This window comes from Camellia sinensis, chromosome 5, assembly GCF_055761805.1.
Source record: "Camellia sinensis isolate YWXY chromosome 5, ASM5576180v1, whole genome shotgun sequence".
NCBI classification, from domain to species: Eukaryota; Viridiplantae; Streptophyta; class Magnoliopsida; order Ericales; family Theaceae; genus Camellia; species Camellia sinensis.
In genome coordinates, this window is record NC_138965.1 from 184,669,437 (window position 1) to 184,683,188 (window position 13,752).

The window sequence follows — 13,752 nt, forward strand, 5'->3', positions numbered from 1 at the left end:
GACCCCCTCCATACACGTGTATGGAGGGATTTGAGCTTTGCTTAGCTTCTCCAAGAAGCTTTGCAATTTGGGATTTCTATAAAAGGGGAGGCCCTCCTCCCTTCTCAGGGGTTCTAAAATTAGGGTTAGAAAAAGTTGTATCTCTCTATCTCTATATCTCCCCTTCTCTATCATTTGTGTGTGTATTTGTGACCTAAAGTGATTTTTGTTCATACTATTGCACTCAAACACCTAGCATTACACCATCCTTGGTTGATGAGGTTCTAAGGAGTTGTTATTAGGGTTCTTGAGTTGTTTTTGATCAGAGAAAGGTGCTGGTGTTGTGTTCTTGAAGGTGTTCTTCAAGGGTGAGCATTCTTACTTTAGATCTTCCTTTCTTGCTTAAGCTTTTAGCCCTTCTTGCTTATTGTTTTAAGCTTAGCTATTAACTGATAAAAGTTCTATTTTTACTTGCTTTAGAACTTTGTTTAAGGTCTCTTCTTTGTTTGGGGTTGTTTACCCCCTCCAAGGCCTTGTTTTAGGCCATCCATTTTGGCCTTTGTTATTAGATTTGCATGGCCTCTCTACCACTGAAATCCAGAGGATTTTCAATGGTGGAGAGGTGGTTTTGGGGTCTTAAATCGGAGAGGGTCACCCCCTCTCCTTGTTGTTTTGAATACTAGCATAAATGGCTTATATGTTAGTGGCTTGTATGCTTAGCCTATTTTAGCTTCATTTCAATATATATTAGGTTTTGTTTTGCCATGATATAGCATTGTTTTAAGTTGGTTTGGACATACCATGCATGCTCCATGCACTTGTCTTGTAATCCCATGATTTGCCTTAACATGCATCATGCTTTAAGCCATGTTTCTAGCATGATTTTGGCTCGACTCCATGAAACTTTTAGTCTTGTTGTAACATGCTTAACCTCTGATTTGAGTTGTTTTGACCATATATGCCATGCTTTGTATAGCCATCATGCATTTTGGCTTGTTAGCTTTGAGTGTCCAAGTCACTAGCATGCTCTATTTGGCTCATTTCAGTGATTTGGAATCACTTGTTATGTTATTTCAGTCCATATAGTATGCTCATATACTTGCATTTGTTACTCCTTTAATGTCTTAAAGGGTTTGTGTTTTATACCTCATGAATGTGCCATTGTGTATGCCATCATGATTTAGGTCTTTGGGATGTCATCCAAGTGGGTTTTTGGGCTTACTTTGACATGCCATAACTCTGATTTTAGTTGCTTAAATCATGTCATGTTTGGTTGTGTTAGGTGTAGTGTAACACCTCTTTTGTGGCCTTGCATGCCTCATGTTTTTGGCGTTGCATTCTAGCTAGTTTCGAGCATGTTTTTGGTCTTGTTTAGACTTGCCTTGGGACTGTTTTAGGTCCCCTTGGCCCTTAGGGACTTGCTTCATGTAGCCTTGGTTTGTTTTGTGCTTGGCTGTGAACCAAACACTTATGTTTTTGCTTCTAAGGAAAGAGGGAGGTTTTTTTGCCTTGCCCTCAACCCACCGGCCAAGGCTTGAGGCCACCGGCCCTGTTTTCTTGCCATCAACCAGGTGTGTTGGCCGATCAACACTGTTTTTGGTCGGCCGGCCATTGTGTTGGTCGATCGACCATTTTTGGTGGCCGAACCCTATTCATCTGCTTTATGCAGATATTTTATGCCAGCTGGAACAACTGGCATGCACAATTGACCCCCTCCACGTGTATGGAGGGATTTGAGCTTTGCTTAGCTTCTCCAAGAAGCTTTGCAATTTGGGATTTCTATAAGAGAGGAGGCCTTCCTCCCTTCTCGGGGGTTCTAAAATTAGGGTTAGAAAAAGTTGTATCTCTCTATCTCTCTATCTCCCCTTCTCTATCATTTGTGTGTGTATTTGTGACCTAAAGTGATTTTTGTTCATACTATTGCACTCAAACACCTAGCATTACACCATCCTTGGTTGATGAGGTTCTAAGGAGTTGTTATTAGGGTTCTTGAGTTGTTTTTGATCAGAGAAAGGTGCTGGTGTTGTGTTCTTGAAGGTGTTCTTCAATGGTGAGCATTCTTACTTTAGATCTTCCTTTCTTGCTTAAGCTTTTAGCCCTTCTTGCTTATTGTTTTAAGCTTAGCTATTAACTGATAAAAGTTCTATTTTTACTTGCTTTAGAACTTTGTTTAAGGTCTCTTCTTTGTTTGGGGTTGTTTACCCCCTCCAAGGCCTTGTTTTAGGCCATCCATTATGGCCTTTGTTATTAGCTTTGCATGGCCTCTCTACCACTGAAATCCAGAGGATTTTCAATGGTGGAGAGGTGGTTTTGGGGTCTTAAATAGGAGAGGGTCACCCCTTATCTTTGTTGTTTTGAATACTAGCATAAATGGCTTATATGTTAGTGGCTTGTATGCTTAGCCTATTTTAGCTTCATTTCAGTATATATTAGGTTTGTTTTTCCATGATATAGCATTGTTTTAAGTTGGTTTGGACATACCATGCATGCTCCATGCACTTGTCTTGTAATCCCATGATTTGCCTTAACATGCATCATGCTTTAAGCCATGTTTCTAGCATGATTTTGGCTCGACTCCATGAAGCTTTTAGTCTTGTTGTAACATGCTTAACCTCTGATTTGAGTTGTTTTGACCATATATGCCATGCTTTGTATAGCCATCATGCATTTTGGCTTGTTAGCTTTGAGTGTCCAAGTCACTAGCATGCTCTATTTGGCTCATTTCAGTGATTTGGAATCACTTGTTATGTTATTTCAGTCCATATAGTATACTCATATACTTGCATTTGTTACTCCTTTAATGTCTTAAAGGGTTTGTGTTTTATACCTCATGAATGTGCCATTGTGTATGCCATTATGATTTAGGTCTTTGGGATGTCATCCAAGTGGGTTTTTGGGCTTACTTTGACATGCCATAACTCTGATTTTAGTTGCTTAAATCATGTCATGTTTGGTTGTGTTAGGTGTAGTGTAACACCTCTTTTGTGGCCTTGCATGCCTCATGTTTTTGGCGTTGCATTCTAGCTAGTTTCGATCATGTTTTTGGTCTTGTTTAGACCTGCTTAAGGACTGTTTTAGGTCCCCTTGGCCCTTAGGGACTTGCTTCATGTAGCCTTGGTTTGAGTCACTTGGCTAGTTTCGAGTTTTGGGCTTTATTGCATGCCTTACTTGCTTAGTTTGGTTGATTTGGCATCATCCCTAGCATGATTTCGGAGCTTAACATGTTTGTTACATGCCCATATTTGTCTCTTTTAAGTGTGCTTGAAAGTCGCCTTTTTATGCCTAAGTGTTAGGTTAACTAGCATGCATGTTTGTATGTGTATTTCATGCCTTTGTTGCATCATTTTGGCCACTGATTTGGGCCTATTTGAGAGTCGTCCATTTTGGTTTAAGTCCATCCTATGCATGTTGTCTCATGCTTGCCTTGCATGTTGTCGCATGCTTGTTGCATATTTAGTGCCTTGCATGTTTGCATGCTTGTTAAGTTACATGCTTGTTTGCATGCTTGTCTTTGCATATTGTTATATGCTAATTGCCTTGTATAGCATTGTTGCTTGCATGCTCATGTTGCATTAGTTTGCTTGCATACTTAGGTTGCATAGCATTGTGCATGCATCCCTTGCCCCTTGATCAACCATGATAGAGGTTGGGGGCCCCTTTATGTGTTTTGTGTGCATTTCATTTGATATTGAAGTTGCACACTTGGCTTCTTTGGCCATCATGCATTGAAATGCGTGATTGATGGCCCGATGGTCGAGAACCATACTCCTTTGAGTCTTAAACATGATAAGGAGGGTGGTGATGCACACTTTGCCTTGAAAATGCATTGCCATGCTCTGTTTGTCCTCTGCTGCAGCAACACAGCATTCTGCAGGAAGATATGGCCGGTCGGCCATCTTCAGTGCCGGTCAGCTAAACATTGTTGGCCGAGAGCCTTACATTTGGTCGATGATCAATTTCCCATGGCTGATGGCCTTGTCTCTTAGCCGGTGACATCCCACAGTGCTTAGGGAGTGGTTCAAAAGCATCCCCTTGGGACTTGTGCAGCTTTCAGAGGAGCAAAACAGTGCAAACAGAGGCAACATGTGACATAGCGATGGATTTCCGAGCGAAGCCATCCGAGCACACGTGCACCCCTCTTCCCGAGGCTGTTTTTACTGTTTTCATAGTTTAATTAATTTGTTTAATTAGTTAAGTGTTATGTAATAATTAATTAGCTAGTTAGTTAGTTAATTAGTCAATTTGTATTTTTCTTTCGAACCCTCCATCGAGAGGGCGAATTTTGTAATAAGTGTGCGTGCGTGTGTGAATATCTTCTAACCCCACGTCTTTCTCCCTTTTACTTACCTACTTTCAATGGTTAGTTTTAGGTCATGTTTCAATTAGCATCCTTATGCTATACATGTTTGCATTCATTCATCTATCTTGCATGCACCAGGCTCGACGCATCATACTAACTGCATTGTATTTTAATACCAATTTGAATACATGTATCAAGTTGCATCTCATATGTCATCTTAGAAATAGCCGAGCCTGTTTCTAATTGCATTTTGCATGTGTTGCATTAGCCATCTTAACATGAACTAGGATCATGCATTGATTACTAACTAGTTTCTGTTTTGGCTCAGAGAACTAGGTAAGCGTTTATGTTTTAGCATCTTGCATGAGTGTGAGTGTTGCCATGACTTCATACTTGCCATGAGGCTATTTGCTTATGTGATATAACTGCCTGAATGTTTGTGGGTGAAGGTTAGATTGCTTGAATTGGAACAATTCATCGAAATGCGAGTTTCAAGCCCACTTGAGGTGGCAAAATCATGATTTCTAAGCCCACTCGAGGGTGGCAAATCCACGTCTTAGCCTACTTGCGAGTAACACCTTCAAACCATTTTCAAACAAACATGAGATGTGTTGTTCCAATTTAGGCGATCTAGTCTATACTTGTGCGTTGTGCACATCACATAGTAAATTCTAGCTAATAACCGGAATAAGAACGCATATGTTTTTAAAAACAAGATATCATGTTTAGTAGTGGCCGATCTTTGATCGGGCGAGCGGGGGTGCTCATTGCATGACCTTCCCCAATCGTACCCAAGTTCCCGAGCCGATGCAACTTTGGTGATGACGGACACGTGGCCTCAGGCACGAGTCAAGGTTTCCTAAATTCCCCCAAAATAAAATATTTAGGTGGCGACTCTGTATCTGCCAAAACAGTCCATGTTTGACACTTCTTTCTTAAAAATCAGTTTTCCAAAACGATTTGCCAGATTTGGACTCTTTGGTGATTTATCAATCTCACATCGCATATTGTGAGATTAGATTATGGACCGTGACAAATGTGTCTGAACTGTAGCATTGAGGCCTTTGGGGCGCGTCTACACATACACCTACAAATCACTCCACTAAATCCTCACCCAAAAAAAAAAAAAAAAAAAAAATAGAAATGTAAAAATTTACCTTACTCACGCACACCCAACATTAGGAAAAATCCAAACAAAATCACACACAAGGGCAAACGAGTAAACTTTCAAACCCCCAAATCAAGGAAATATAACATACCCAAAATAAAAATGACTAATTAGTTTCACTGCTGGAAAATTCATTTTTAGTTTTTAAACGCCGCTAAAAGTATTAGAAACGTCACTAATTCTTTTTGTGACGTTTAGTACCAAACGCCGATGACGCGGCCGTCGCTATAGCTTTATGGCGTTTGGAAAACGTCGTTATATTAGTATAGGCGGCGTTTTTAAAAACGCCGCCAAATGTCCTACCTAACTGTACCATGACGTCAAAGTAACATTTAGCGACGTTTTTGAAAACGCTGTCATAGACATTTATAACTTTTAAAAATCTAACCGTTGGGGTGGGATATAGTGACGTTTTTTAAACGCCACCATAACCTTTTTTTTTATTTTTAAATTGTGCTAATTGTATACGGTTGACCAAAAAAAATACCTATCAAACAATTATTAAGAACTAATAATTGATGTTTATTAAAATAATAAATAAACTAAGCTTGAAAACAAAATTAAAAATAAGAAACAATGCATTGCACACCTAAAAATAGAAACAATTTGTGTTCAGACTTTAAATACATCAATTAAAATCAAAATGGTCAAGAAGTGTAATTTGCCCAAAAAAATTAAAAAGGAATAGAAAGCACACTAATATGGCTTATAATATTAAAAATACCACTTGTCTTCCATCCAAAGATGAGCCTAAACTATATGCAACAGATGATACATTTGGAACCATACAGTACATTTGGAACCATACAGTACATTATAATCCAATTAAACAAGATCAAACATTATAATCCTTTGAAACTCTTGACGAACTCGATCTGACTATCACATTTGGGCCCACACTCATCGTTGCTATTTGTCCAGAACTCATACTCAACCCGATCATCAGGATGTGGAAGAGACTCTCTCCAGTCAAGATTTATGTTAACCATCTCACCATTAGATAAAGCTTTCTTGATATTTTCACCAAAAGATTTGCTAATTAGTGTTGCAGGGATAGTTATTTTTTGCAGATAATCTGGTGCTGTGTCCTCTTCTTCTGGGGTGTCCATGGTGATCAAAGGTTCAACTCTGTCGTTCACAACTAGAAGAGCTGCTGCTCCAGCATTCTGTGCATTCCATGCCTTCAAGGTGAAGTAACAATCTGCGACAAATGGAAACTTATAGATATCAGAAATTCCCTTGGCGAGGTCAATAACAATGAATGTGAAAATTATGAGAACTAGTCACAACTCAACTTGTTATCCGAGTTGTATATATATTTATGAACAAAAAACCTACATAGACGTACACACACACACACACACACACTTGGTCCGTAGCTGAGCTACTTCTCCCAGACCTGCATCCAATGAGGACAGTGAGGACTAAAATTATTGAGTATACTCTTTACTTTTATGGAGATACAAAGAGAGACCTATATCAGACAATATCAAATTTAAGCAAGGCCCATACTTTCTTTTTTGTCTTCTATACCATCAAAATTGTACAACTCAAGTCATATGGAAAGAATACAAAATTACATAACTTGAAGAGTACAAAGACATCACAAATTTACCACAAAAAAAAAAAAAAAAAAAAAACCATCACTGAAAAAAGCCAAGTTGATAACTTAAATATAAGAATAAGATACATAGCCAAGACAATTAAATTGCATTTACCCAGAATGTACATTATAATACAGCCAGTGAAAGATAACATGTCTTTCTCATATCTCAGATGAAGAGCAATGTATCTTCCCTCACGGGATCTCAGCCGCTCCACCAGCTTCTGCGGTCTCACTGTCATGTATTCTCAGAACCTAATTTAACAGGAATATCCCCATAGGAGACCTCTCAAAAGTAAATTACCACCTACATCATACTCGGAGCAACATTCTGTACAAACCTCGTAAGGTTTTAAATGCTAATGAGATTTCAAAAATTTTGTGATTCCATTTCAAATGGAGTAATAGATCCAAAACCATGCATGGTGGCAAATGTTTCATTGATTATAATCATTATCAATTCAACACAGGAAGTCCCAAAATTTGTAATAAAATTATAAGGAGCATTCAGAATTTTGGTAAGATCAATTCAATTGTAACTGGAACTAGATTCCAAATTTATTTGGCAGATGAATGCTGGAGAGACAAAAGTTCTAACCTTCCCAAGATTGTCAATAGAAAGGAGAGAAGTGGAGAGCATAATACAGAGCACGACATCTCAACCTTTGGATATCAACAGGTAGATCATTATTTGCAAGTCTGGAATCTGATTTTACAACATGAACCACCTGCAAAAAGTGAATTGATAAATGATCCCTCAAGCTCAGACAATGTGATAATCAGATTACTCTGTCTAGGTTCAAATTGGTTTTTTCATTTATTTCAATAAATAACAATATGAACCACCATAATAACAATAGTAATCTTTTTTTTGGGTGAATAACAATAGTAATCTTCCTTTTAAGCATCTGGTAACAATGTAAATGTAAAGTATTGCCAGGTAAAATGTCCAAAATTAGTCACATGACCGATTAAGTAAATTGCATGTTTCATTTCCTTGAATTTTGACCCCTTGTTGCTTCAAATGAAAGGCAAAAACGGTTTCCCCAAGGTTGTAAAAAGTTGTTAATGCATACCCATCCCCACAAAAATGTTATTGCATTTATAATCTAATGTAACAGTTCACTAATTGCATCCACGGTGTTTGCATAGACTAACAAATCAAACTTGTTAACTTCTGAAACGAAAAACAATGAAGTACAAATTTGAATCATTGACTATCATATACTAAGATGTCATTCTTTGGCAATGAATTAAAGAAAAAATGGAACTGCCAATGATTAACAGTATACAGCTGATGAAGGAACAGAAAGCAAACAAATCAAGATTAGTGAGTTAACTTCCTATCACTTTATATCGACCCAAGTGCCAAAATTAACTATTTTGCAATAGAACATCACTAGAAAAAGCAACCCCAGACTTACAGCTCTATTCTGAGCAGCAATTCCACTGATGAGAACATCTGTTTGAACTCCATTGATTTTGCAATAGGCCTAACAACACAGAATAGTGCATAATATTTGCATCATAATAGAATAAGGAGATGCAACAGAAATACAGGGAAAAAATTATAACGCACCTCAAGTCTGTTGTGAGCATTCACACGAAACAGCGCTTTAAAGACATTGCCTTTCTGCAGAATTAAACACTAAATATGATAACAACCTTCTTCTTCTCCATGATGTATTTACATGGTCTAAAAAGATCAATAATTCGGTGCAATAATAAACAGTATCAAAACAAATACTGATTGAAATACATTGGCAGACTGACCTCTAATGCCTCATTAACAGATTCAACGGACCAGTGAGGAGCAAAATATTTTCTCTGATGACAGGTTTGTTGCGACATAAGAAAATCCTTACTTGCATATAACCCCATTGACTCCTCACAAGCAATTGTCTTGGGATATGATTTTAAAAGCATTCTTCCACCAGAATCAGATGAAAACAGTAGCTGATTTTGCATACTTCTAACCTCTTGTGGTGCTATTTGTTCATTTATATGTATTGTCGGCAATGAATTAAAAGCAACATTACATGCTCTAGGCAGTTGTTGCTCGTTTGGTGTGCCACTACTCCCCATGATTTCTGAAGGTTCTGCAGGTAATTCATTTAGCGAACAACAATCTGCTCCAAAAACACAAAATTAAAACATCAGAGCCAACACAGATAATTTTAGTACCCAACAAACACATCCATTTCACAAATATAGGGGAGAGTGTAGACAAACGAGGAGGAACCAAAACTTAGAAACCATAAACAGTTAATAAAATTCACATTCCAAAAGAATCAAGTTGCAGTTGAAGAGCAAGTAGATGTATGATCTATACTTTTGAAAACTCCATCCCCATGCTGTTATCAACAAAACAACGGAATGAAAATAAGTAATAACCTGTTTGAAGTAGTTTAAAAAAATAGAGTCGGGAAACAACATTTAGATAATTCCCAAATAGCTTGAGTTAAAACTGGTTCTTTTTAACTCAGGTTTATAGAAAAGTTTCCAACAACAACCAACCCAACCATTTTCAATTTCTTTTTCTATTTTATGCTACTTTGAGAACAAAAAACATTTTATTTTTTTTTTAAATAACTCTACCAAACATAGCCAGAATTTTGATTCACTTGGCCATTTGGTTTCCAAAAAGAACTCAAAGGTCAAATAATCGAACGATTACAATTATGTAGATGTTCTTGTTTTTCCTAGATGCAAATTTTTTTAACAGATAAATTGTCTTCTCATTACCAGGCAGAGTATCTTTTCCACACGAAAAACACAAAATTGCTTCCTCTCACTTTGTCACAAAGAATAAAGGGCAACCATATATATATATATATATATATATATAAATAAAGAGAACCTTAATTCAACTAAAGACAAATATTTGCAGTAGAAACAATTTAAGTGGAAACCCAAATTCAAAATCATGACTTTTCAAACCTAGTGCTAGCAGAAGCCAAAAACAGTAGCAGATACACAGCAGATTAGCATCAGATACAGAGTAGCAGACCAGCCACACAGCAGCAGAAAAACAGATTAACAGATACTGATACATAACGAAATTTTTTATGGGTCACAGATACTAAATACTTATTTCGGCATACCTTGATGAAATCAAATTGGTCCAAATTTTTTAGAAAACTTGCCATTTCAAATTTTGCTTCATTGTTAAAGTCAAAAAAAATTATAGAAAGATACAGGAAGGAGAAAGAATAATTACCTCCGAAATTATTCAATAAAACATTTGATTGGGCTAGACGTTGGGTTGTTGTTGAATAATGCGAGACCATACCCAAATTGCCCCTAATCATGATCACTTAATTACTCAATTTTATAGCTATTCTATATCAACTTACTGTTGGGAATCACAACTCTACGTAATCTGCGACGTCTCTGCATGTAATATTCAGTTAAAGAAAACCTCAATTGGTACTGAACATGGTTCTAAGGTTAACCGTACAGCAATTATGAATGTTGTTTAATGCTAAGGAGACAATAAATACACAATAAAACATTTCAAAGGATATCTTGAATAAATGTCCATGTTGCAGAGTGATATGACTTAACATGTCACTCACAACTTTTATGGAGCATATGGGACAAACCTGCAAGGAAACAGTGAAAGCAGTGTGAGTTTCTTGTGACCAGATATTGATTGAAAAACACTATCATCAACTCCTAGGGGTAAGAATTATGAATAAAATAAACCTCCAAGAACAATCAAGATGTTCACTTCTGTCTAGTTTCATTGTTATTTTTTTCAGAGGGATTGATGAACAATATACAGCATGGACCATTTTCTGAAAAGTGAAGGGAATAGTTATATTGTAATGTTACTACCATTTTCTGATCATTCCAATGAAAAATCCAAGCGCAAGGGGAAAAAAATTCCTTAACACAAATATTTCATGACATACTTGCTAATCTAAGTAATGAAGCAGAGCAGGGAACATCGTTGTGGTTAAGAAATGATATATGCATGGTTACAGAGCCAATGGAAGCAACAAGCGATGCTGATATGAAGTTCTACGGTTGCATTAGCCTATGGATGATTTGAACCGTTATTTCTCTACTTCTTTATCAATGCTCTTTCCAGGAAACTAAAAAAGAATCTCAAACAAATCTGTTTGGGAAAATTGGCCTCATTTCATAAGAAAATCTAGTTGCAGAATATTTTTATCTCAACAGTTAAATCTTAGAACATGCAAGCAACATTCATTCTTCAAATTATTTCCATCTTCAATTAATTCAATTCAGCCTATTACTAAGGCTCATGAAACCCTGCTGCTACTTTCTGTGGAATGCTGAAACATAGAAATTATTTATTTAATAAACTATTTTTTGAAGGAAATTCCAAGTATCTTCTGAGGTCGTAAATTTGTAACAACCTTCCCCGAAGTTTCTGAAATGACTTAAACCTCTTTGAGGTTTTATTTTCAATCACACCAACATCCCCTAAAGTTTATGAAATTATTAAAATGACAGAAACTTCTCTTTTAAGGTTTAGTTTCCAATTACACTAATTTCCCTTGAATTTTAATGAAATGGTAGAAAAACCTCCCTTGAGATTTTTGAAATGACAGAAACCTCCCTGAAGTTTAGGTTTTTATTAATTCACTCCTGTTACTTTATTGTAAGGAAAAAAAAAAAGTTAACATCATCAACAAAAACCTTAAGAGAAGTTTTTGACTGAATGCTACACACCCCTTAAAAATGAACTTCTCAACAAATTTCCTTTGTCGTTTTCCCTGCCTGTTTTCCACGTCATTTTTATGCATCTAGTTGAGCTATTACAATGCACAAAATAAGTTGTAATTGATGCCGTACCCATCTACTTTTGGACTACATAAAGGCTAAGGTGGCCTGGTTAGTTATTCAAATATTGATAGTGTGGCATTATCAATATCAAGAAACTAAACTTTTCAACCAACTTGAATGTAAAACCAATTACGATCAGGTTTCATTCTAAATTCAGACCATGTCTATAAATGAGAACCACTGTGTATATAGAACTACAAGCCTTGCACATTCAGAAATAAATAAATAAAAATCCATTTTCAATCAATGTGTGATTTTCTGAGAAGCTAAACAGAAAATCAAAATGGTCAAAAACATATTGAAAATATTAATTACAAAACAAAGTTAATTCCAGAAGAGAACCCTAACCTTACCCAGCTTATACTGCCAATTCAACAGCTTTAGTTTATTGACAACACACAACATATATAAATTGATTCATGATGATTATGATATTGAACTACACAAGCACAACATAGATCCTCTACCTTTTCCATTTGATTGGCTCAAAGCTGTTAAAGGATAATCCAAAGATGATGTGATCTAGAAATTTAAAAAATTATCAGAATTTTAGGATTACACTCAATAATAAACAAATACATATATATCATTAAAAATTTTAAACTATGAGAAAAACAGAGAGAGAAAAAAAATTAATCTTATGCAACTCAAAGATTAATGTAAAACATATATTTCCAACAAAAACTTATCATGTTCTAGTAGTAGATCAGAAGCTGCAGTTTCCAACAGTTTTTTCACATTATTATCAGTAAGGCTGCACAAAATACCCAGAAAACCCGAGAACCAAAGGGTCTGGTCAGGTTAGTTTGGTTTTTTTAATACATTGCTTGGAAGATCCCATCATCATTTTTATTTTTTGGTGTTTGGCTAAACATTAAAAGGTAAAATAAAAATAACAAAAGTTTTCCATTGACACATTTTATCGAACATTTAACACGCAAGGAAAATGGTACAATAAGAATCACAATATCAACAAGCTATTCCAACAAAAAAAAATCCATAAAAAAATTTATGTCAGTACGAAAAGAATCAATCAACGAACTACTCATTAGGAAATACTACAAAATCGAACTTCGAAATCACAATCCCGAGATGAATCACTGACCTGTAGAAGAATCGAAGAAGAATCACTGAGTAAAAGAGTGAAGAAGAATCGAGAGCCCTAAGACCTATATAGAGCCCTAACCAAAAGTATTCACTAAGCAAAACATTGATCCAAAACAGAGATAAATCACAAACAGAACAACTAACCTCTGATTGAAGAAGACGAAGAGTTCCAAATCCATGGAGATAAATCACGGAGCTGTGCTCAAAATCGAACGTCGAAATCGCAATCCCGAGATGAATCACCGAACTGAAGAAGAATCGAAGAAGAATCACTGAGTAAGAGACTAAAGAAGAATCGATCCAGATTTGGAGAAACAGATTCGATTCTCTGCGAGAAAGAGAGAGCAAGAGAGTGAGTGAGACAGGATTCAATCGTCTAGACGGCGGTGCTAAAAATAGGGTTTTCAAAATAAAGGTTTGGAGAGACAGTAGTGGCTGTGAAGAGAGACCAGATTTGAAGGCGCTTTTCAAACGCCTTCCACTCCCAAAACGGTACCGTTTTAATTTATAACAAATGTGACGTTTAAAAAGCGCCGTTAATTGCTAGAAAAAGTGACGTTTACTTAAACGCCGTTAAATGAACGCCGTTAAATCCCTAATTTCCTGTAGTGTTTGAAAGAAAACTTCTAAGACTAAATGGAATAACTTTTCTCCAAATGAGATTTATGAGTAATTTTTTCAAATAACAAAATAAAATTTTTTGAAAAATATTTTTAAAAAATTAAAAACAATCATAATGATTATTATTTTGAAACGAATGGAGTAATAATTATTGTG

General features: G+C 36.2%; 1 protein-coding gene and 1 long non-coding RNA gene across 2 annotated transcripts; both read right to left on the reverse strand.

Annotated features, from left to right (window-relative positions):
• Positions 1–6,007: 6,007 nt before the first annotated feature.
• LOC114291153 (inactive exonuclease DIS3L2-like) lies at positions 6,008–11,281 on the reverse strand. Its single transcript, XM_082870715.1, has 7 exons — positions 10,523–11,281; positions 10,271–10,406; positions 8,824–9,179; positions 8,630–8,683; positions 8,475–8,543; positions 7,714–7,778; positions 6,008–6,648 (listed from the first exon to the last, which is right to left on the reverse strand). The coding sequence occupies exons 2-7, from the start codon at positions 10,359–10,361 to the stop codon at positions 6,570–6,572; spliced, it is 714 nt and encodes a 237-aa protein (XP_082726841.1). The 5' UTR covers positions 10,362–10,406; positions 10,523–11,281; the 3' UTR covers positions 6,008–6,569.
• Positions 11,282–11,924: 643 nt separating this feature from the next.
• LOC114262986 (uncharacterized) lies at positions 11,925–13,429 on the reverse strand. The gene is made up of 3 exons (XR_003629514.2): positions 13,120–13,429; positions 12,974–13,049; positions 11,925–12,390 (listed from the first exon to the last, which is right to left on the reverse strand). It is a non-coding gene; the product is annotated as an uncharacterized LOC114262986 (long non-coding RNA).
• Positions 13,430–13,752: the final 323 nt, after the last annotated feature.